The 24,425-nt window shown below is 34.4% G+C and overlaps 1 protein-coding gene across 1 annotated transcript in view; it reads left to right on the plus strand.

Annotated features, from left to right (window-relative positions):
- COL5A2 (collagen type V alpha 2 chain) overlaps positions 1-24,425 on the plus strand; it is a 201,670-nt gene that overhangs the window by 119,258 nt on the left and 57,987 nt on the right. Inside the window, 11 exon segments of the mRNA XM_043998231.1 lie at positions 4,284-4,394; positions 6,742-6,819; positions 12,650-12,694; positions 13,769-13,822; positions 14,222-14,275; positions 15,131-15,184; positions 18,358-18,411; positions 19,258-19,311; positions 20,321-20,365; positions 21,302-21,355; positions 23,812-23,856. Coding sequence (XP_043854166.1) covers positions 4,284-4,394; positions 6,742-6,819; positions 12,650-12,694; positions 13,769-13,822; positions 14,222-14,275; positions 15,131-15,184; positions 18,358-18,411; positions 19,258-19,311; positions 20,321-20,365; positions 21,302-21,355; positions 23,812-23,856 — 648 coding nt within the window.

The raw sequence follows: 24,425 nt of genomic DNA on the forward strand, positions 1-24,425 counted from the left end.
TATATACATATATTTGTGATGACAATTGTAACTAATTTTTTAGTGTCTAAAAGTCCAGCCATTTAAGGGAATAAGCAGGACTTTCCTTCTTGCCTTAGTAATTTTATAATTATATTCCACTTGATTCTGATTCTATCTGTCTGTCTGTCTCTATACACACACACACACACACACACACACACACATACACACACACATATTTGTACTTGGCTGTTTAAATATCAATGTGAACCTTTATGTATAAAGAAGATACTGTAATGGGGAAAATAGGCTTGGGGGTTTGGGTAGGGTAATAAGGGTAGGAGTTTGGGGTCCTTAGGAATTCCTCTTTAAAGAATTATACCCTCTTGCACACAAAAGCAGTTAGAAGAAGATGGTAGTTTATTTCAGGGCTGAGGAAGGGAAAGGGAAGGGAAGGGAAACCATGAAAGAAGTCCTTGGACTTCTCATGGGGAGAAGGCATGGCACAGAGCGTGGCTCTGAGATACCAATCTCCTCGAGCAGGAGACAGGCAGGCACTTTTACAGAGGACTGATGGGGGTGATCATCTGACTGTGGAAAGTTCCCTTAGTGAGGGAGGACCACCCCCCACTGGTGGTGGCTGGAGGAGTTGCATGAGGGTGACTGCAGATTTCTGAAGCCATCTCCTCGGGACTCAAAGCAAGCAGGCACACCCAAACTTATCTCCCCAGGGTTGAGGGAGACTAGAATGAAGGGTGGAGGTCCCAAAGGTAGCTCAGTCCAATCTGGTTCCACTTATCTCTTTAGGTGTGTCTGTCCTTTGGATTAGTTTCTCAAGGAGAAGGTTCTTTGATGTGCCCCAGAAAAGTTCTGGGGTGTTATGGGCCCATAATAGATACTTCACTGAATTGTCAGTTTTTAGAAACAACTGCTGACAAAAAGTATTTCATTTCCTAGGAAGCTGAATGCTTTCCTAAGAAATTATAGAAAGAAAACACAAATATGGGTTTCACAGACTCTTATCTTTTCTATCAGGTAGAGACTAGCCAGTTTGATTAATTCAGTAATCTGAATTTTTATTTAGCATAGATGGAATAGATTTCTTGTCCAAATTCTCAAGTCAACTATGAGAAGCAAATTGATTTATTATGTGTTTGGCAGCATTAGCAGGTACTAAAACATTCATATTCTACTTAAGTCTTGTTTAACCATTTTCAAGACTATAAGACTTGAACCACCTACTTTTACTACTTCTACTTCTCCCGGATGAGTTTTCTTCTCTCCAACAATATACCAAGTAATAAATTGTTATTTATTAATTTATTTTTGTGGGGCAGTGGGGGTTAAGTGATTTGCCCAGGGTGACACAGCTAATAATTATCAAATGTCTGAGGTCGGATTTGAACTCAGGTCCTCCTGAATGCAGGGCCAGTACTTTATCCACTGTGCCACCTAGCTGCCGCCCCCCCCCCACCAAGTAATAAATTAATGGAATGCTTTCTCTTTGACAATTGATGTTCTATGTTTTCTCTTGTCTCACATCAGGAGGTTTCCCTCCTCTATTTTTTTTCTTTGAACTACCAGTTACCTTCTAACTATCGTCTTTTCTTTTATCATAAAAAATTCATATTGTTTTTTAACTTACTTGTTATAATCTTAATATTAAAAGCTAAGTTTTAAGATTTTAAAAAATGAAAGTGAAAATGTAGAACACACTTATGAGGGGTGTATACAGGGATATTTCTGTATGACTGAAATGTGGAATTTTGCACAGTTATGATTGGTCTCTCCTCTGAAAGGCTAGACTGGACTTTGTGTCACTATACTTTTTTTCTATTGATCACTGGGCTAGTTGGATTCTGGTTAATAATAAGATGAAAATATAATCAAATTTAAATGAATTTAGTTGAGAATATGAATTGAATGGAGATAGGATTTAAGCAGTTTAGGAAGAGTATCCTAGAAGTATTATAGTGAAGCAAATGATGCACAAAAGAGAATCAGTTAACTATGTGAAGTTAATACTCTGAATAGCAAAATTGTACATCATATGGTAAAGGATTTAAGGTAGTTATATTGGGTTTAAAAGGCAAATTTTTGGAGGCTAAATAGGTACTTTCTTTTTCCTGTAAATTTCCCACTATTTAGTAGCAAATGCTCTCTAAATGTATGGTTATGTAGAAGGGATAGGAATTGAGATTGAACCTGTGATTTTACTGAGATAGTGAAACTCCTTCTAATAATGCAAGGTCACATCTCTGCAATTTACAGTCTTGGAGAGTTATCTCAAATGCTGTGAGGTTAAGTGACTTGTCTAGGGTTACACAACCAGTATGTGTCAGACACAGAATTTAAATTCAGTTTTTCTTTACTTCAAGGCTGACTTTGTAGCCACTATGCCACACTGGTAATGTGGTATGCCAGCACAAATGAAAGATAGTTTATGCACAAATTTTATGATATTAGTGAAGTGTATTGAAAGATATATGTAAGAAGACTGAGGCTCAGATGAATAATTTAGGATTAGGACTAAAGACACAAGAACTATAATTTTCTTGAGGCATGTCTAGAGGAAAGACTATGTCTTTGTCCTTGCTTGCTCATTGAGTACCTTATCACCCACCAATGTCACAAAATCCTAACTTGCTCTATGAAATACTATATTACTAAATGTCTTTCTAGTCCACCCCCCAAATACAGTCTCATCTGTGACATAAATTCACCAGCTTCTCTTTAAAATTTTTTTTTCAGAGACCCTAGAACAATAATTGGTGGGAAGAAAAGGTGTTATTTTTTTTTGTTCCTAAATCTATAATTTTGAGATTAATAATAAATTAATGTGGCAAAAAAGAAAGAAAAGAAGGGAAGAAGAGTCTGTATCATTTCACGGCTTTGGGCTGGAATCTGTGAGACATTCTTGTCTGTATATCATCAGAGGCCAGGGTAACAAATAGCAATGGAGAGAAAGAAAGACATTGGTCTGTGGTCTGGATATATGACAATTCATCTCTCCAGAACCAGTTTCCAAACTTTAATGAATTATAAAATCAAGTAAAAAGGTAACATTAGTATCATAAAATGTATGAAGAGATGAGTACAAGGGGCTAAAAACACCACCACTATAATAGTTCACTGAAATTATGATCCTGTCTCTAGCATGTTCACAATAAAATTAAATCCTCTTGTAAGGCTAAAATTCTAGCTAAACTATCTAAAATCTAATGAGTGGTCACCAATAAATTATAAGCTTTAGCAAGAGTATTTAAATGTTTAAGTATTTATCAAAGAGCATTAGGATCATAGAGAAAGGTAAAAATCTAACTATTTCTAAGAGACCCCATCATCCGACCCACCATGGCGAGGTCAGGAACCAAAAGAGACAGAACCCCTCAGCATCTGCTTCCTACTTTATGTCCTCCTCCCAGAAATGGGAGGCTCCTCAAGTTGATTGGCTGGTAGCCTTGATAGACAGTACCCACGAGCAAACGTCACTTCCTGATGCTAAGGACCTTGACGACATGGCTTGCCCTCAGAGGCCTTCACCTCATGGTGGCGCTCTGCTACAGAAAATCTCCAGCAGGTGGCGTCATTTCAATGGTTACACTCTGTTTATGTAAAATTCTTCACAGCCTGAACCTTCCTGTCATTTCCAGACTTTTATATGTTATTCTCCTCCACACACTACTGTTCATCCATGCTGGTCTATTTGCTGTGTCACACACACATAAAATGCTTCATCTCTCATCTCCCTGCCTTCACACTAGCTGCCTTCCATGCTCAGATGTTAACCCTCTTCATCTTGGCCTTTGAGAATCCAAGACTTTCTTCATGACTCAGTTCAAGCTTCATTCTTCAGGAACTTTTCCTTAGCTTTCCAATCTGTCAAGATTTTCTTCTTTAAGGCTACCATTTATCTCTTTTATATCTATCTTCAAGATACCTATAAACGTATGTGTTGTCTTTTCCATTGTAATGTAAACCCTTCAATATCATGGACCGAGTTTTCTTTTTCTTTATGTTCCCCATCCTTGGCATACTGCCTGGCACATAAGAAACACTTAATAAATTATTGCTGATTGATTTATTGGATATTAAAAGTCTTTCCATAAATGTATTTAATAGCAAATTTCTTGCCTAAATTGTTCTTCCAATAATAGAAGCTCTGTAAAATGGTGATGGGGCAAACTGTATGAATGCCAATTTATTTCTGTAAATATCTACCAATAGCCATATGCTCTCCATGAAGAAAACTGATCTGTTAGCTTTTCTCCCCCATTCAAGTGTGGGAAACCAATTGTTATTTTTCCTCTCTTGTTTTCTAGGGTGCACGTGGTCCACAGGGAATTGATGGAGAGCCTGGAATTCCTGGCCAACCTGGTGCCCCCGGACCCCCAGGACATCCATCTCACCCAGGGCCAGATGGCATCAGCAGGGTATGTTGTATTTATATGAAAGACTAACCATGTTTAAGCATATCTTTTCTTTGTTACATATTTGTTAGAGTTTTTCCTACTATGATAGCTTATCACACTATGGAATTTGAAAGGCATTGTACTTTAATAGAAACTTAGGAGTCATAGCACTGATAATTCCTAGCTGTGCTTAATCTCTATGAGACTCACCTTCCTTGTCTATAGAACGGGAATAATAATACTTGTACTTTCTAGGTATTGCTATGTAATAAGTATTTTATGAGTCAAAAATGTGCACTATTATTATGATGTAGTTTTCAAATTTTGGTATGTCCTACCAAGAGACAAGGGTTTCAAATTCAGATTAATTTGTTTCTCTAAGGACCAGCCTATTTAAAATGGTTCAGGCACATTACCAGAAAGTTGACCACCTGTTGCTAGATCTAGAGTCTATAGCATTTTTTTTTTTGTGGGGCAATGAGTGTTAAGTGACTTGCCTAGGGTCACACAACTAGTAAATGTCAAGTGTCTGAGGCTGGATTTGAACTCAGGTCCTCCTGACTACAAGGCCAGTGTTTAATCCACTGTGCCACCTAGCTGCCCCCGAGTCTGTAGCATTTTATGAAGACTATCTTCTAATCTATATTGGTGTAGGTGCTATCTATAGTGTTTAGCATAGAATTTTTGAACCATTAAAGCATTAGATTTTCTTTTTGGTAACCTGTATTCCTTGTAAGTATGATAATAAGGGCATGTGTACAATCAGGTAAATTAAAAACTATTATCAGGAATAACAAAACATTTAATGTAACATAAAAACAGATTGCTGGCAAATATGTCATAGCACATATCACGTTGCTATTGCCTCAATTTCTTCCAGTTTTTTGGTATTTCCCTAAAACTTGATTACAAACATATCATATTCAACTTGGCTTTTCTATATCGTAAGAAGTCACTAACTATGGACTTCTCTGAATAATGTTAAGAAATTCCATCTTGTCTTTTCTCGTCAAGTCCTGTAGTGGAACTATGATTTTGCATTTTAAGTAAAAGGCATGCTTTCATAAAAGTGAATGCAGATAGACCTTTCTTACAGACTATTGAGGAACTGGTGCTATGGACACCCAAACTGGCACCTGGATTTGCCTTCCAACATTACTCCACCCTGCCCTAAACATGCTTCCTCTCAGATTAGTTCCAGGCATAGCAACTCTTACAGTAACATGATAAGGCAAAAATAAGTTTTGGGGTATGCCCAGGAGAATCAGGCTAATCCATTACCATGTAGGAGAGAAGATACCAGAAGAAAGAGAGTGTATTCCATACTTAATTATATTTTGCTTTTTTTCACACATGAAAAGTAATGATGGAACTTGATTGTTGGAAGATTATATAGAATGATTTTTTTTTAATTTCAGGGTTGGAGTTTGGACTATCATAAATCTGAAGATTTTATATTGACAGTTTATAGAGGAATTGTGGACAAGTTGTGGAACAACTTGTCACATGGGCCCCCTTGAGTGCTGAAATGTGACTTTGAATAGAAGTATGACTACCAACCTTTAATGAGAATCCATGTTTTCTTGGTGATCGTGATCTTTGGCTCTTTACTTACTTTAAATATTTAAATAAAACTGACATCTGGGAGCCAATATTGCTGTGAAGAAAAAGAAAAATGCATTTAGTGAAAATTTGGTCATATCAAATACCAGGCTCAATTTGAACTACAAATAAAAGCTTTCAGTTCTTTGATATTGCAATGATTTTTGTGAAGTGAGAACAAGAACAAGAACAAACTTATTTTCACCTTTCATCTAAGAAATCAAACTTTACTGACCATATCTAAGACAGTGACAAGTAAAATAATCCAAAGTGTCTTGACCTAAATTTTGGATCACTCAATCCCAAGATTTTAGTCATATCTCTCAAAGTTTAGTCTAATAATGTTTTCTGTCAAGTGAAATGATATAACCAGTGTGTAGTAAGATTATAGACATACAAAATTGGATAAAATTGTCATCATTTAGACAAGCTAACTACCTTTAAGAAAAGCTGATGATTTCATTAACTGTCGGACTTTGCACTAAATTCTGAATCAACATGCTAAATTATATATTTTGAGAGCACTCTGTACTCTAATGGAAAGGAAAAGTGATCCTTTCTACAAACAACACCAATGTAAATGATATATCACATTCCCTTTTTCTTGAGTTTTTAATTTTAAATGGTTTGAAAATGAGCTATTCCTACAAAGGGAATTCATAGAAATTTTCAGGGTTTTCTTAACTAAAAAATAAAATCTGGAACTGTATGTGTGTGTTTTTTTCTTTTTCTTTGAGGATAATATTAATTTTTTTCACCTTTGCAGCCATTTTCAGCTCAGATGGCTGGTTTGGATGAAAAATCTGGACTTGGAAGTCAGATGGGACTGATGCCTGGTTCTGTGGTAAGTATCTATAGATAATTTGGGGGTGGAGAGAAACATATGTGAAGAGATAGACTTGACTAGATTAACTATCTAGTTAATAGATAACAATGTACAAATGACAAATGGGTCTGCACAAATTCTAATACCAAGCTATGTAACTACAATTATTGGTGGTGTTAGTATTTATTTAATTTTCCTTTAATTTTTTTTGTTTAAATTTATTTGTTTCCCTTTATCTTTTCTGAGCTCAGTAATGAAAAAATAGATGATGCTGACCAGGGCCAGACCTTGGCAAAATTTTAACACAAGTAAAATTTGTCTATGTAATCTTTGTACTTCCCTATTTCTTCTCTTGGTATTTTGTATTTATTTCTTTGTATTTGGAAGCACTTTTCCAGATGACTAGTGTCCTTGTGGTTTCCCAAAATTTCCCATTGTAATACCATACACATATTATCCTCTCTCCATCCTTAATAATCCATGGTTCAAAATTACCTCCTTCCTTTCCACTATTAAGGCTTCCATTCTTTCAACGAAGCAGATGTAATTGAGGATTGTCAATAAAATAATCATACTAAATAGGCCATAAGAATTTAGAGTATTCTGTCATCTAATATTTGTATCTCCATCAGAACCTAGACATCATCTATGAAAAATACTACCTGTGTAAACATGAACATCTTAACACCCATCAACCTCCATTTCCTTATCTATTAAATTATGTAGTTGAGCTAAATGTTCTCGAAAAGAATATTCCAAATCTAAATCCTTTAACCTAAGTTCCCATAGGCACATAATAAATGTTTTTTGGTAGTGGTTGTGATATTTTCTAATACCCCACTAGATTTGTGATGAATGAATGAATGAATAAATCATTTATTAACTGCATTCTCTGTGCAAAGCACTATGGTAAGAATTGGGGATACAAGCGAAAAGGCAAGACAGTCCCTCTTCTCAAGGAGTTCATATTCTAATGGATGTGGACATTTCTTCCAATTTACTTTAAATCAAATTGATTCAATAAACATTTATGAAGTACCTGCTATGTGTCAGACACTGTGCTGGGCACTGGAGATGCAAAAGCAAGAAACAAAAGTATCCCTGACCTCTTGGACCAAATGTTCTACTAGGGAAATAGAGGAAGAACATGTATACAGAGAAATTAATGCAAAAGATATACAAAGAAAATGAAGAGAAATAATGCACCGAGTCACTTTTATATCACACATTTCAGTTCCTTTCAACATTTATTAAGCAGTTAAATTAATGTCAACAAATATTCCTATTTTGTGCAAATTGTTCTAGTCTTTGGGGAAACAAATATAAAAATTGAGCAATATCTGCCCTCAAGAATTGTAATTGTACATTGTACTGGCAGGTGGGGTACAATATATTTACATGTAAATAAGTACACAGCATATACAATCTAATTTTAAGAGAGAGTGGTCCTAACTGAAGGTGGGGCAGATCATGACAGTCTCAAGTAAGCAAGAGTTGTGCTTTGAATCAAGGTAAGTATTCTATGAAGTTCAATAGGGACAGGGTAAATTGCAGATGAGGAAGACTTCTTGTGTAAAGACATATAGGCAGGAGATAGAATATTAGAGTATTGGAAGATATTGACCAGCATGCCTGCTCGATCTGTGCAATTCATCCAAATCCTCCAGTAGGTTCACCAAAGGGCATCTCCTCAGCTCAAAGGGGACTTCCTTGCAATTTTTTCATATTATGAAGCTACCACTGGATCCTCCCAGCTTCTAGTGCCCTTCCTCAAACCTTGTATTTAACTACTCAGTAAAGATTTATGTTTATTGACTTTATATTTACTCTGTATATATTTACATATATACAATACTTGCTGTTTCTCCCTTTACAATCTAAGTTCTTTTTAAGTAGAAATTGTTTCTTTGTATTTGAATTCTCAAGGCCTAGCACAGTGCTTGGCACATAGTAGATGCCTAATAAATGCTTATTGAGTATGTGTGCTGTCTATGAGAATGGCCTACCTTCTTTTTCAGTCATGGAAATACACTTCCATGATGACATCCTTTACACAGCTTCTCTTGCACAATTCTTTGTAATCCACCCTTGTCTACCACGAGTTGCTCCATTGCCTTTTGGGTGATCCTTAACTACATTTATTTTTTTGAGACTATAGTGATTTATGTCTTATAGCCATACAATATTATTCATTTGAATATATGTCTCATTAATATATGTCTTATTGTCACACACACACACTACTAGCTAGTAGTATCAAGTGACTGAGACCAGATTTGAACTCAGGTCCTACTGAATCCAGGGCTGGTGCTTTATCCACTGTGCCATCTAGCTGTCCCCTGATTTAAATATCATTTTACATTTCATTGAGAAGTTTGAATCATGCATACATACGTTAATGAATACATACAAACATATACGTAGACATATACATTTTTTTGTTGTTGAGGACAATAAAGACAGAATGACACATTGAAAACATCAAGTCATGCAAAGTTACTGTATCTATATAATCCTAAAACAAATGATTGATTTTATTGAATGGAATATATAGCAAATTTATGGTAAATATTTAGTACAATAACAGGTTATTTTGTTATCACGATGCCAAAATGTGTGGTTATGGAGATATTTTGTTGCCCATAGTGGATCTTTTGATTCTAATCTTGGATAGGATGTAAAAATAATTATAATAGAAACAACCACTACCACCACCCCATCAAAATCCAAAGCATTATAGATGTTGGGGAAGTAGGGGCCACTTGAGACAACAGCAAAATAAGGAAATGCCAACCAAAAAGATGGACAGTAGAAATTTTTTGTTCCCTAAATCCCTATTATAGCTATAAAGACCAGGCAGAAATCTAGAAACGTAGGAGTATAGATGCCCTTGGATTTTTTGAATATAACTGAAAGTTGATTATCTCAGGATGGAGCTCATAAAATGACTAAGACTCAAAATTAGAATAAAAAAGTTCTCCAGGGGTGACATCCACATGGACTCAACCAATAATATGTTAACAAAGGAGCTTTGGACAAACGATTGAGTCATGTGGATTTGTTTGTGTAAATGGAGGGGTTTTATGATGATAATACAGTATTAAGACAGTTTCACCAGAAATTACCCAAGGGTTATCATTATATAGTCTGGATTTACTGATTGACATAGATTATGCAAGAAAATGATGGAGGTCGTGCCAAGTCCCTGTAATCTATTAAAAAAGCACCTTGTACCAAATACCTAGCAAATATGACCTAGTCCAGATTAAAATTATACATCAGAAACTCACTATTTTAAAAGAAATTTACATGTGACAACTTCCCATCCTAAAAATGGAAACCTCAAAATATCTTGAAAAATACAACCAATAAATTGTATTATATTTAGGCCATTATCATAAACCAAACTGTTGCCTATAATTACTCAGACATAACATTGATTCATAAAAACTTAAGAGCAGTATTTTAACAGGTTGCCATCACTAATACCAATAATCTCCAAGCTACATCAAATGAAAACTTTAAAAATATGGGCAAGTAGATGAAAATCATATATGAAACACTACCAGGATAGCAACTTGTCCCAAACTATTTCAATCTGAATGCCATCCCAAAGTAATAATAATAATAATAATAATACCTGATGCTTTTGTTCAACTACAAAAGCTGTTACTTTATTCATCTGTCTAGGAGTTCATGAAATGTTAAGCATGAAAGATCTTGTTTGTCTTTCATTCTCAAAGAGGACCATGACATCAGGGTGATGTCATGACTTGCACTGAATTGGATTTAAGTGAGGGAGGGCTGTGCAAGGTCACCAACCTCAAGTTCTCCTCCAGAGCCATCTGGGTCCAGTGGCAAGATGTATATCAGGATGACTGGAGATGGGACTGGGTGTTTAAAGCAGTTGTGGTTTTGCCCAGCTAGTAAGACAGCTAATGTCTGAGGGGAGATTTGAACTCAGGTTCTCCTAACTTCAGGGGCTGTGCTCTATGTGCTGCACCACCTAGCCACCCCACGTATAGAAGAATAATAGCAGGTTAGAGAGCTTTACTAAGAGTGTTTCCATCTGAACAACATCAAATAAAATGAGAATGATTTTTCTATAATAATAATGATAATAATTATTATTGTAATTAGAAGGCAATCCTAGGTTCTTAAATGGTATGTCAGCAGAGCTCAAACACTGACAGATAGGTTCTACCATTCTAAAAGAGTTCCAGAATATGTTTCCAGTGATAGGCTGTGTCTTCTTTCTGAGGACCAGCCTAGCTAAATATGAAGTGCATGGTCTCTAGATGATCAATCCATGCATCAGTCAAAAAATATTTTTAAAGTCCCTACCATGTTCCAGATACATATTGGGTGATGGATACAAAGTAAAAAAAAAAATGAAAATCCCTCATCTCAAGGAGCTTATGTTCTATCAGGGTAGAAAAAAGGTTATGCCAAAGCACATGCAAAAGTATTTTAGAAGGATTGTAAACTAATTTTGTAGGGGAAATAATAATAAATTGGAAGATGAGGAATAGTTTCATGATGAATTCTTTCATTTTTGGTACTGGTATTTGGTATTATTTAGTATGAAGGCAGCTAGGTGGTACAGTGGACAAGACATTGTTTTGCAAAGTGCTTCCCTTACAACAACCCTATAAAGTAGATATTGAATATCTAGACTTTCATTCCAATACTTTATCTACTCTATGCTATTCTTCTTTTAGTGATACCACTAAATGGCTGCAAATCATGAAACTTCACAAAGATGGGGAGAATCAATATTGTGGGTCAATCAAAGGGCAATGGATGGATAGATAGATAGATAGACAGACAGATAATGGGTATAAATAACTAGGCTTCCAAAATAGTTATAATAATACCTTATATTCAAGAAATTGAATAAAATATATCAACCTAATAAATGACTGGAAAAGAAAATGGGTTGGTCATTCAACAAGTATAAAGTAGGGGTAATTGATGATCAGTCCTATTGTTTAAACAAAAGACCTATAATAGGACCCCTAACATATTGGGTTTAATTGTTGAGAATTTGTGGGAGGACATGGAACGAGTCAAACAGGATGGGAAGATAGTGTCTGATAATATCTGATCTGCATTGACACAAAAAGTATCCACATTGGTGAGATTTCAGATACACTGAAGAACGCCCATCACCACCACCATTATTATTAAATATATAGGTTAGAAAGAGTTACTTTGATTATACCATATTTAAAAGTCCTTTGAGACATTATCCAAACACCAAATCTTTTGGATACTATGTTCTTGTAGACAATAACATAAGCTTTGAAATGATCCAACTCAGTCCTTTGAATTTGCTGATTTAAACCACAACATCATTATCTGTATCATAGATGAAGAACTGAAGAGTTAAGATGTCAGGAACTACTTTCTGCATGCCCAGATGTTAAAAAAAAAAAAGAACAAGATAAAACAAAACAAAACATAAAACTTCTGATGTTTGTTTTAGCTAAACTGGTCTGTAGCTATGCACGTCTCCCAGTATCAAATATATTGGGTGTTTAAGGGTATACTATTCATTTTTCTTTGTGACACTGATGACATATGTAGAAATCATCCCAAGTATTATCCTGAAGTTTTCACTTCTCTCCAATTATTGGCCCTCTGTTTTTGTTTACTCCTAATTTAAATTCCACCTTTCTCACTTTAGTTTCATTCTAGTCCTGAGATCTGTCCAGAAGGGAAGTCTCAAGTTGTCATAATCATTGACGATCAAAGCCTTATTCTTTCAGTCTTAAGCTAGAATTGTTTAAATGTATTTTAGAGAATTGTTATAAAAATAATGGAATTTACCTTTTGTTTGTTATAGGGTCCGGTGGGACCAAGGGGACCTCAAGGACTGCAAGGAAAACAAGTAAGTCATTCTGACTTTTTACCAACCATAAAAATATTATAGTCAAAAATGTAATTAATTTTATATGCTATGACAAATTTCAGTAGAAATTATTTTATTTTTAATGTTACATTCTATAATTTTTCCTGAATTTCATTAAATTCATTTATGTTACTCACCTCTGTTCCCTTGAGGTCCAGAAACTGTTTACCATAATATAATAGCTTGTTATAAATTCTCCTTATAGGTGATAGGCCAGCTTTGAAGTCCAGAAATGAGGAAAGGCCTTCCCCATAGTAAAAGTGGTTTCTTCCTAAGGATGGGAGGATTGGGAATGAACCTGTGAAACTTCACTAGTGTAGGCAGTTCATGGTGAAGACCCCACTACCAGTGGATGTTTGCATTTTCTCTGCAACTTTTAGTCTTAAAGAATTGCCTAGAATAATGAGAGATTAAGTTATTTGACTAGTATCACAAAGTCAGAATGTATCAAAAATGGGACTTGAGCCCAAGCCTTCCTGGCATTGAAGATGATTCTCCATCCATTGTGCCCCATTACCCTTCAACATAGCATGACATATCAGAACATTCTCTTATGAGAGAGTCTGATAACTAAGCAGTGATTTCTACTTCTTTTGGAATTGGATGCTTTTACTTTTGTTTATCTGACACCCCATACACCCCAATACTATAGTGTCATACATTCAATTTTAAGCTAAAGATAAATTTAAAAGTTTGGGGTTGAAAATTTTAGGAGAGCTTTTGGAGTAGGTAAAACTATCCTGGGATAGCCCAAAATTCTGGTTAGGAATCTTTCCTAAAAGGTCTGCTGTACCAGGAGAACAGACTCCTTATTTCTACAGTTCACCGGTTATTTAATTTGCCAATAGCTCAATAGCATGAAACTTGTGTAATTTCAGTAATGATGTAACTGATTTTCAAAAATCATCCTTGGCTAAATCAAATATATTTTTACTTGTCATGTTGAAAGTGCTTTATATAGAATGATTTGAACTTCAGTGCTCTTAGATAGGAGAAAATGCTGACATTGCTTCTAGTCTTTCATTTGTTTTCCTGTTTATCTTTTAATTTTAGGGTGGTGTTGGCCCCACAGGCCCTCCAGGTGAACCTGGTGAACCAGGACCAATGGTAATGTCAAGTAAGCATGTATAGCTAGTTACACAAACACATTAAAATAGTATGGTGTTTTATGAATATAACAAACCCAATCCCTAATGTAGCAAGATATTACAATTCAAATTTGGTGCACTTTTATGCGTGTGGAACATGCCTATGCTTTCTCTCTGTTTTTGCATGAGGGTTAAGTGTTTTAAGTGTTGCCATTGGTCATTGCTAAATAATGTTCATTTTAAAGTGTCTTTTGTACTCAGTTGTAGAATATATTATCTAAGAGTTGTAGCAAGAGATTTAAAAAATTAGTAATGCTAGTAATTATCTTTGGTACTATGATTTTTTAATATCTAAATGTAAATTTCCCAAGGATGTTTTAAAAATTGCTTTCATTAACATCTTAAAATTTTCTGTCAGGGTCCAGTTGGTGCCCGTGGCCCAGAAGGACCTCCTGGGAAACCTGGTGAAGATGTAAGCTGAGTTTTGACCTTTTGCTTTGTAATTTTGAAATGTAATCAAATAACATATTAGAACATTGTAAATACAATCTAGCTGGTGAATCCAGGAGAGTACATTTTCAGTTTATTAGAATATTATTTTATCTATGGATATCACAGAGTCAAGGAGAGCAAACATTATTTCTCTCCTTGTAGGAAAGGCACACAATTTCTTCAGATTTTCATCAATTCATGAACTTGCCAGTGAGGTATTGAAATTTTGATATGCAAGGCTACCCAATGTAGTAGCCTTTTAAAAATCATTTTTTTTTTCAATACTTCATTTTGAAATCTGCATCAGTACAGCATGGTTAAGGTTTACTGATGATGAAAAGATTGAATTATTCACTAGGATGGTTAATTAAATCCATGATATAACTCCAGCTTGTAACTATAAGAGTATGTGGTTGGAGAATAGGGTGGAACTAGCTATCACCTTTTTCTCATTCTATTTTTGGCTGTGCCACAGAATAATGATGTAATTTTAGACGTTAGAGACTTGCTATCTCTTTCTAGAATGAAAAAGATGTTCTGAGATTTAGTTAGCAAATATAGTATTTCAAAATGAAATTATTATGAAATTTATAAAACTAAATATAACCTTAGCAAAAAGATATTTTAAATAGTTCTTTGGGTTCTTTGTATCAATAGAAAAAAAGATGGCCAATATTTTACTGAATTATATCTTTCTTCATTTTTTATGAAGATTGACAAAAATACTCCAATCATCTTCCCAATAAGACATTTTATTACTACATGCAAAATATTCAATATCTATCCAAAAAGGAGAAATTATTTTAATATTTTTTTCTTTGTTTTAAATGCAAAGGGTGAACCAGGTAGAAATGGAAATCCTGGAGAAGTAGGATTTTCAGGATCTCCGGTAAGTTTGTTCTGCTGTATAGAAATTACATAAAAAGTACTGCAAAATAGAAATACTGCTAGAAAACAACACAATAAAACAAACAAATGATCACCTATAGCAATATGCATAAAACTGCAACTCCCTCACCTACCCACAAGTTAGTTTATATCTCTGATCTATGAAAAAAGTGTTGGGAACATTTTTATAATTTATTGAACTTCATTATGACTCAATATAAGAAAGAGAAACATAGAATTTTAGAGCTGGAAGGAAGCTTAGAGACTTCATCCTTAAAACTTCATTTTTGTCCCACATTTGTCACATGAGAACCATTGAGATTCAAAGCTAAACTTTGCCTTTGTTTTTACTTATGAAGACTCCTCTTTGTTTTAACTATTGTGTCAACTGCAAATGTAAAAAAAAGTTTCCCTAGCTTTCCCCTTCTTCCCCTCAATACCCTCCTGGCTATCCTTGCTCCGGCCCCTGCCTCCTGCCTCCTGCCCCCCCCCCCAATTTCCAAACAAAACTCAGGCCAGGCCTGGATGTAAATACAGAGAAAAATCAGGAGGCTTAATCATTAGTACAGATGGACATTTCAAAGAGTAAAAGGATTAAAGTCCTTTTAGAGGTCTCCAACCTTCCATTAGACTACATTCTTTAGCTCATCAACTGTGTGGCCCTACTAGAGGGAGGAAATGTGTGTTGCCAGCATATCACAGATGCACGCCACGAGTGCAAAAGAACAGACTGTGTTTGGAGGAGGATGACAGTCTTGGGTCAAATTGGAATGAGAACTTTTTGTTAAAGCTTGTACATCTGGTACATTTTCCTGCTATGTTAGGGGATATGTAATCCCCTCATGTAATGAGAATTTCTCTTTAAGTTCATAAAATTGGAAAGGTTAACTGGTGATACTGAGGCATTCAACTCTATCATCTCCTTCAAGCCTAGGAGGGCACTTATCTAAGGGACTAGGTTAGTATGGAAGGGAAGCAGTATTTTTTTCAAGAGGAGAAAATGTAGGAAAAAAGCACCTTGAAGTCTTCTTTTCCAAGTGAAAGGAGAATTAATTCCTCACTATAGGTATGGTGAAGTGGAACTAGTGAATTGTAGAAGTGGCTACAACAACTCTTTTGTATAGAAAATTAACATATGCATAGTGCTTTGCTCACACTAACCCAGTGAGACAATTAATGTAATATAATTAATGTAATGTCCCAAATAACCAATGAACATTTCTCTTTGAGAGGTTAAGTAACTTACCTGGATGGTTACCCAGCTAGTAAATATCTGAGCCAACATTTAAATCCTTATGTCTGAACCCTAAGTCCAGTACACTATAGGCTAACCCAATTTGCCTTTCATGCTGTATAAAGTATGGTGGTGAAGTGTATTGTTTTATCTGCTTATCTGTGTTTTATAGCTCGGCTGCACGCAACACAGTATTTTAAAAGATTAAGTCTTGGTAACCAGGGGATTTTCTTCTGCATGCAGCCTTGGAGAATCATTTCTTTCACCTTCTTAAGCCCAAGTTGGGAAATTTTTATTGCAAGTTAAATAATTCAGCTCAAAAGTAATCTAAATAATGAGAGCAAGCTGAGCAATCATACCAACAAGTTGGTTTCTATGGAAAAAGAAAATACTGATCCAGGGGAAAGTTTAAAGTATATTTGAAAAAAAAAAACCCTTTAAATATTTCAGTTAAAATGTTTCTACTTATATTACCTTCAGACAAATCAGGTTCAACTAATTAATTTAAAAGTGCCTATAATATGCAAATGATTGTATTAATGGTTATAGAAAGAAAAAATGAAATGATAACCTCTCTCAGAAAGCTTACAATCTATTGAGGCATAAAAATGAAAACTGCTAAGTAAATGCTAGATAATATGATGAAGAAATAACAATAACTTAGTTATATCTGCTGAGATAGGGAGGTTTTCCCTCTAAGCAGGTACAGTAAAATATTAGGGAGTTTTATTACTGTGGCAAATGTGGGCTCCTCTCAGTGGATTGGAGCTGTCTGGGAAGATAATTACAGGTAATTTAATGTCTGGGGAGTGGATTCAGATTCAGCTGGGAGAGTTGTTTAGAATAGAAGCAGATGCTAATGTCCACAAATGGGGATTAATTTAAATAAGAGCACTTCTCAGAGAAGGTTCCCAAGAGAATCAATGTAGAGGGTCTAGGATGTGGTGTTTGATTGAATAGCCAGAGGGAGGGCCAATTGCATTAGGGATGGGAAGAAGATAAAAGGCAGGCCTAAGAGCCTGCATGTTGGTTTGCTCCCCTAGGGGGCAGCCCATTCTCCTGAGAATGAAAGTAAAGAAGCTTTTTGACACACTTCTTAACTGAGTCCCAGAAATTTTTGAGTGCTATTTCTCACAATTACTAAGTTTATTTTGCCCATATGAAAATCCTTGTTATCCCTTCCATTTCTACTCTTCCCCCCCACTAATTTAAAATTTATATAGATTTATATGCATTAATATACATAGATTATATTATCTATAGATAATATACGTATATATACAAATATAATAAACTATTTTAAAATAATCAGTTCCTTAAAAACTTCTCTTTAATCTTTCACATTTTCATTTACCATTAATAACTATTCTATTGTCATTTCTCTAATCACATTGATCTCTTCTTTCTTCTCAGTATTAAGAAAATAAGAAGATACAACATGACCTAGAAGCATATAAATATATTTTCTTCTTCATAAATAGATTTCTATGAGATAAAAAAATAGGACTACCCAGATCTATAGCATTTTAAATATCTTTAAATAATACTACATTATTTTTCAAAGTTTAATCTAATTATTAAAAAAATCAAACCCAAGAAGTTTGTGTTTATTTTCACATATTGTCATTAATAAATACAGTGGTTTCATTGTCTCTGTGCTTTGAAATGTTGAAAAATGGGCAATTCCCTATATTTTATATCAGAGATAAATCCAACTTTCTGTTTCCAACAGATTACCCCCCCCCATGCTAACCTAATAACCATGTAGGTAAATGCTTTATTGATGTCATATTTGTATCACTATGACAGATGCCTACTATAAAATTTGATTAAGATTGTTTACCAATTTCTAAAGACTTTTCCTTCCTTCCTTTGTTCCTTCCTTTCCTTCCCTCCCTCCCCCTCTTCCTTCCTTCCTTCCTTCCTTTCATTCATTCTAGGGAGCACGAGGCTTTCCTGGTGCACCTGGTTTTCCTGGTCTAAAGGGACACAGGGTAAGTGTAAATTCTGTTTGTTCTTTTTTTTTTTTTTTGGTAAAGTGACATTGCTAGATTTTGTGTGTGTGTGTGTGTGTGTGTGTGTGTAAGAGAGAAGAAGAGAGGATGAGTAAGGGAGTAAGGGAGAGAATGAAACAGGAAAAGAGAGGAACGGAAAAAGAGAGGTGATGGGGTCATCTCAAGACTGCTATAATTCAAATTTTTAAAATTATTATTCAAAAATACATTTGTTTAGATGTAGTTTCATTATTCCACCAAGGTTACTGAAATCACTATGACTTTTCATGGAATCTTCTTTCAAAAATTCTTGAGAGCATTAAACTTTCAGTCTTGCTGGAGCTCTCAAGCAAGGCCCATGATCAGTGAGGATTATATGGAGCAAATAGTAGTTTAGCCATGATTTATTCACTCAGTCAACAACCATTTATTTCTCCTTCTATATGTCCTGGGCATTAGGGGGATACAAAAATACTTAAGACAGAGTCCATGCCCTTATAGAGCTTTCAGCCTAGTAGGGAGGGTAGTTATAGAATATGTACATGTATATGCATGTGTGTCTACTTAGGATGAAAAATGCTCTCTCCAGAGAGAGAACTGATTGAATACAGATTGAAGCATATTGCTTTTTCACATTCTTTATTTTTCTTCCCTTTTTTGCAACATGGCTAATACAGAAATGTCTTGTATGAAAAATAGAATTTTGTATGAAAAGAATTTCATTTAAAGAAATATTAAAACACTGTAATTCATTTTTGAAAAAGACATTTAAGTGAGATGGCTTACCTTTTTTATCCTTTCCAAAAAATAATTAAAATCCATATATATTTCTATTTTATTTCTCAGGGACACAAAGGTCTTGAAGGCCCTAAAGGAGAAGTTGGAGCTACAGGCGCAAAGGTAATTTCCTAGCATGATAAAAGAGTTGGGCAAAGAGCACCTACCTCCTCATTTAGGTGCTGGAATTGGCTAGAGATGTGTATGTTGCTTCTGCTGTTATGTGGTAGAGCAACTGGTTACCTGCCTAAATCTCATGATCTCAATTTAGGAATCTCATACTATCTGATGTGTACATGTTTTGACCCTACCATCAGTAAGGCAAACACTCTTTACTCTAGCCATATAGTGCTATTAGAAGTGATAAAAATTCAGAAACTTAGCTGGAGCTGCAATAAATATTGGAAAACCTAGGTAGTAGATGTGGTTATTTCGGCACTCATTTTTGTCACACTTCCAAGCCCCCTTTCTACCTTTGAGTTTTCTAACTTTGTTCTTCCTTTCAGCTGTGGTAAAAGGGAAAGAAGAGGTTATGATTCAAGTGTGGACTGATTTTTAGTATGTAGATTGGCAAGTACTCTGTTTTAGAGCAGGCAAATAAGGCTTTGTGTTTTATTGCCTTGACTATTATAATACTCATTAAGCTATTAAATTCCTGATGGCCATAGCTTTGTGTGGTTTTGTCTGTGTTAAACTATTGATCTCAGGAAGTTAAGTTTCTCTTTTTTTTCTTTCCTAACAAGTTAATGAAGAGAGGCATTATGGTATAGTGGATAAAGAAACTTACCTGGTTTTAAGTTCTGCCACAGACATATATTACTGTATCCATTTCAGAGAAGGACCACCTGCACAGAGAAATTCCCCATCAGGAATTCTCTAAAACGAAGAAATCACAGATCCAGTGCATATTCTTAAGTTAATGTGTCTCTGTGTTATGATTTTACAAGGTTGGTTAGATTCCCCAACTTCACTTTAAACTGATACACTTTATATCTCAAATTTCAGTTACATTTAGAGAGGTACAGAAAATAATTTTTATACCTGGCATTGAAAATGTATCATGTGGTTTGCCCAGGTAACAATATAAACCATAGCCATTCATAATGTTGTAATTTTCCTCTTTTCCTTTTAGGGTGAAGCTGGCCCTACAGGTGCTATGGGTGCAATGGGTCCTATGGTGGGTATAACTTTAGATCTTTATATTATATTATTGCTTTGATCAATGCAAACTATTAATTCTCTAGATGTTTTCAAGATGACTTTTTAAAAAAAATTCCTGAGGAAATAAAGTCTACCAGGATACCTTTTCTAAGTACTGAATACAGGATACCAAGCATTTATAGATGATCAGTTTTTAGGATTCTCAAGGATAGGGAGAACTGAAAGTATTGAACTATATGATGATAGGTGAGGAAAAGCCTTTAATTATCATGCTACAAATGTTAAAAAATAAAAATCTACAATCACTCCATTTAATATGTTCTTTTAGTTCTGAAATGGTATGAATCCATTAACTTTCACTGCTGTGACTAGAAGAATTTAAATGGCAATGAAAAAATGACTATTATTGCTCCTGAGTTATTCAGTGTGACTATTTGTATTGCTTCATGCTTTTTTTCTAAGTCCAGAACTGTTTTTGTTTTTGCTTTTGTTTTAAAGTGAATGTTTTATTCATAGCTTGTGATTTTATTTTTTGGTTGGGCAAAGAGGGTTAAGTGACTTGCCCAAGGTCATACAGCTAGTGTCAAGTGTCTGAGGCTCTTTTTGTTTTTTGAGATTGTCACCCTAGCTCACCCAGGCTTTGACTGATTTGTTTTTGAGTTGCTCTGTTTCAACCCCTGACAGTTGACCCTTCTTTTTGCAACCTGGTGCCCCACCTCCTCCTAGGGTCTCATACCAATGGATACTGGACTTAATCCTACTGTAGCTCAGAAGTGCTGGGTTCAAGTGATCCTTTAGCTTTAGATTCCTCAAGAGCCAGTACTATTGGTTTGCACCACGACACACTTGGCTGCTTTTTCTTTCTTTTTATGCTTGAGGTATTCTATTAGGTTCTGTTCAGTGAAATGACATTGAAATGAGAAATAATTATTGCTTTTTAAAAACTTGACAGGGTCCCAGAGGAATGCCAGGAGAGAGAGGGAGACTTGGTCCACAAGGTACTCCTGTAAGTATTTCTGTCTTGATTTAGTACTGTTTATATATTTTATTTGTTTTTATTTATTTGTGTTACTTTTCCTTTAATAGAATATGTGTTTTTTGTATTTGTGTTTATATATATATATATATATATATATATATTACACATACACACACACACACACACAAACCCAAGGCCCAGTTTGATTTACAAATACATATACATGTGTATTTATATAGGTTTATGTTTATATATACATAATTTATATAATATACACATATAGATTAAATATATATATAACACAAATTATATATGTTTCATAGATAATATATACAGTATATATGTATTTGTTTATGTATACATATATACACACATACACATACATATATATGTATGTGTAATTGTAAATCAAACCAGGCTCCAGGTTTTTTTAATATGCCAATTAAAAATGAAGATCATTGATTTAGTAGGAAAAAATGATTAAAGAAAATGATTCTAGAGAAATGTGTAGTACAAGTATAAACAAGTATGCTTCCTTGTTGGCCCAAAATTACCCAGATATCATTTGTAAGTTCTTAACTTCTTCCATCAGTTGAGTATAGTACCTATTTTTACATAGCTATAGAGAAAAGGCGAATTTGAAATCAGTGAATTCTTCAGACCCTGTACCTCCTTTACTCCTAACTTCATGAGATACAGTTGGTGGGAAATTTTCCCTGCATTTTCCATGCATTTTATGACTTCAGGCTAAATTTATATTAGCAAAAAATCTGACTAAATGAATAATCTACCTCAAAAGGTAATTTTTGAAACAATAAGTTATTTTCAATGGAACTAAAAAGCAGTTAATTGGTTTGGTTGTACTTCTCTTTATGGTGGCACAAGAGGCAACAACTTGGAGTTATTTAATAACTTCCATTGTGGCCTGCCATATTCAGAAATTATTTCAGCAATTTGCTATTTTTTCCTGCTTTGAATGATATTTGAATGGTATTGACCTGTATATTTTTATCCCAAAAGATTTGGATTAGACTTGATTTTTCCTAAGAGAGGGTCAGTTTTAGACAGTGTGGTGACAGCAGTTTCTAAACTAATATGAAAAGAATGTGTGTTAAATTTAGACTTACAGGTGACCCTGGGCCTCAGTTCTTAATCTCATTTTTCATGTGAAATGAGTGGGTTGAATTAGATGGCTTCCAAATACCTCTAAAAATTATGATTCTGTAAAGAGCTTGGACCTTTGATACATGACTATTTTGCAATTTGTCATTCTAAATTCTTGTTCTCTTCTTAGACTAAAACAGAGTTTTTATAACAACATCAGCAACTAACATTTATATAGCACTTAAGTGCCAAACACTGTGTTAAACACTTTACAATTATTAGCTCTTTTAATAATCATAACAATAACTCTATCAGGTGTGTGCTATTATTATGCCATTTTACAGATGAGGAAACAGTCACACGGTATGAATCTGGGATTTGAATTCAGCTACCTAGCTATTCTAAGAATTAGCTCTAAGAATTAGTCTGAACATGGCATAACTGCCAAAATCTAAATGCAAATCCCAATGAATGTCAGTCATCTTTCATTTTTATAATGAGTTTAAAAAACAGTTTGAATCCTCTTGAGAGTTAAGGAAATGTGGTAGTTTTGTGAAAGTTTTTGCCCTTAATAAGGATGACATAGGTCAAATTAAGTTCGGTTTGAGAGTTGAGCTTTAATTCCAGTCATTTTGAATATATGCAATTCATGGAGTTTCTACAACTGAACTTCCTTTAGGAAGGATTAAGTATCTTACAATTCTTTTAGGAAAAATATGTACTTTCATAACACCTTAATGTTTTACTTTTCCAAAATATATATTTAAACTATTCATAAAAGTTCTCAGATTCTTGTTTTGAATTTAATATGAAGTTATTTCTCTTTTCTTAAAAAACAAATAGAAAAACATAATAACTTGTAAAGCTAGGAGGGTCTGATAAAAGAAAAACGGACAATTAGAATTGGCTTTATCATTTAGATGCCCTCGGGAGAATAAAATTTCTTTGCTCCTCAGTTAGTTCATCTGTATAAAAAAGACCTTAAATCTTCTGAGTTAACTTGGCTATTAAGGAGAATGTGGGATTCATATTTATCAAGGCCTTTGAGCTCACTGGGTAGAAGGAGTAATGCGAAAGTACAAAGAATTATTAAGCTCTTTTCACTCCCTTTGATTTTCTCAACCTTTAACTGTCCTTTATTAATATCATAAGTACAATTGTAATCATTCCTATCATACTACCAAGGAATTTTTATAGATATTAAATTTCTGAGATTAGACTTTGATTTTTATTCTTATTATCTTTAGAAAATTAAATTTTTATTCTTTAAGAGAAAATAGTTACACACATTAAAATTTAAAAGAAAATGTGTAAATATCACTAAGTGTTTCTTATCACAGAGAATATAATCTTTTCTACTTTGTGTTATTCTCACTTAGGGACAACGTGGTGCTCATGGAATGCCTGGAAAACCTGGACCAATGGTGAGCTATATTTCCTTCCATTTCCTTTTTTTTTGGTTCTTCTGTCTAGTACTGAAAATAGTACCCTGATTTCCTGAAAACTTCATGACTTCTTATGGAGATTTCTTATATTGTAATTAACTGCCAGTAAACTATATTATATCTTATTTTCTAAGGGGAGAAACTCCTACTTCTATTAGGGGAATAATAGATTCATGGCCAGAATTGTGGTAGAGCCAGCTTGAACTGTCAAGCCAAGTCTTAAATTTTCAGTGTAAGCATTTACATCTCAGAAATTGGCAACTACTACAAATAAGGACTCTTCTGTTAATTGTCTAGAATTAAGAAATTGTTAATAATGCAGGTAAAACTTAAGGTGGGTTGTCAGATATTTACCAGTCCACCCTAGTATTGCTCAACAAATATTGCTTGAGCTCAGGAAGTGGTCATCACCAGATAGTTATAAGACAATAATAATAATAATAACTGACATTTTAAGGTTTGCAAAATTCTTTACATCCATTATTTCATTTGATACTCATAGTACCCCCCACTTATAGCTTCATAATAAAGTTTCATAATCCCCTGAC

Source organism: Dromiciops gliroides, chromosome 3 (assembly GCF_019393635.1).
Source record: "Dromiciops gliroides isolate mDroGli1 chromosome 3, mDroGli1.pri, whole genome shotgun sequence".
NCBI lineage: Eukaryota > Metazoa > Chordata > Mammalia > Microbiotheria > Microbiotheriidae > Dromiciops > Dromiciops gliroides.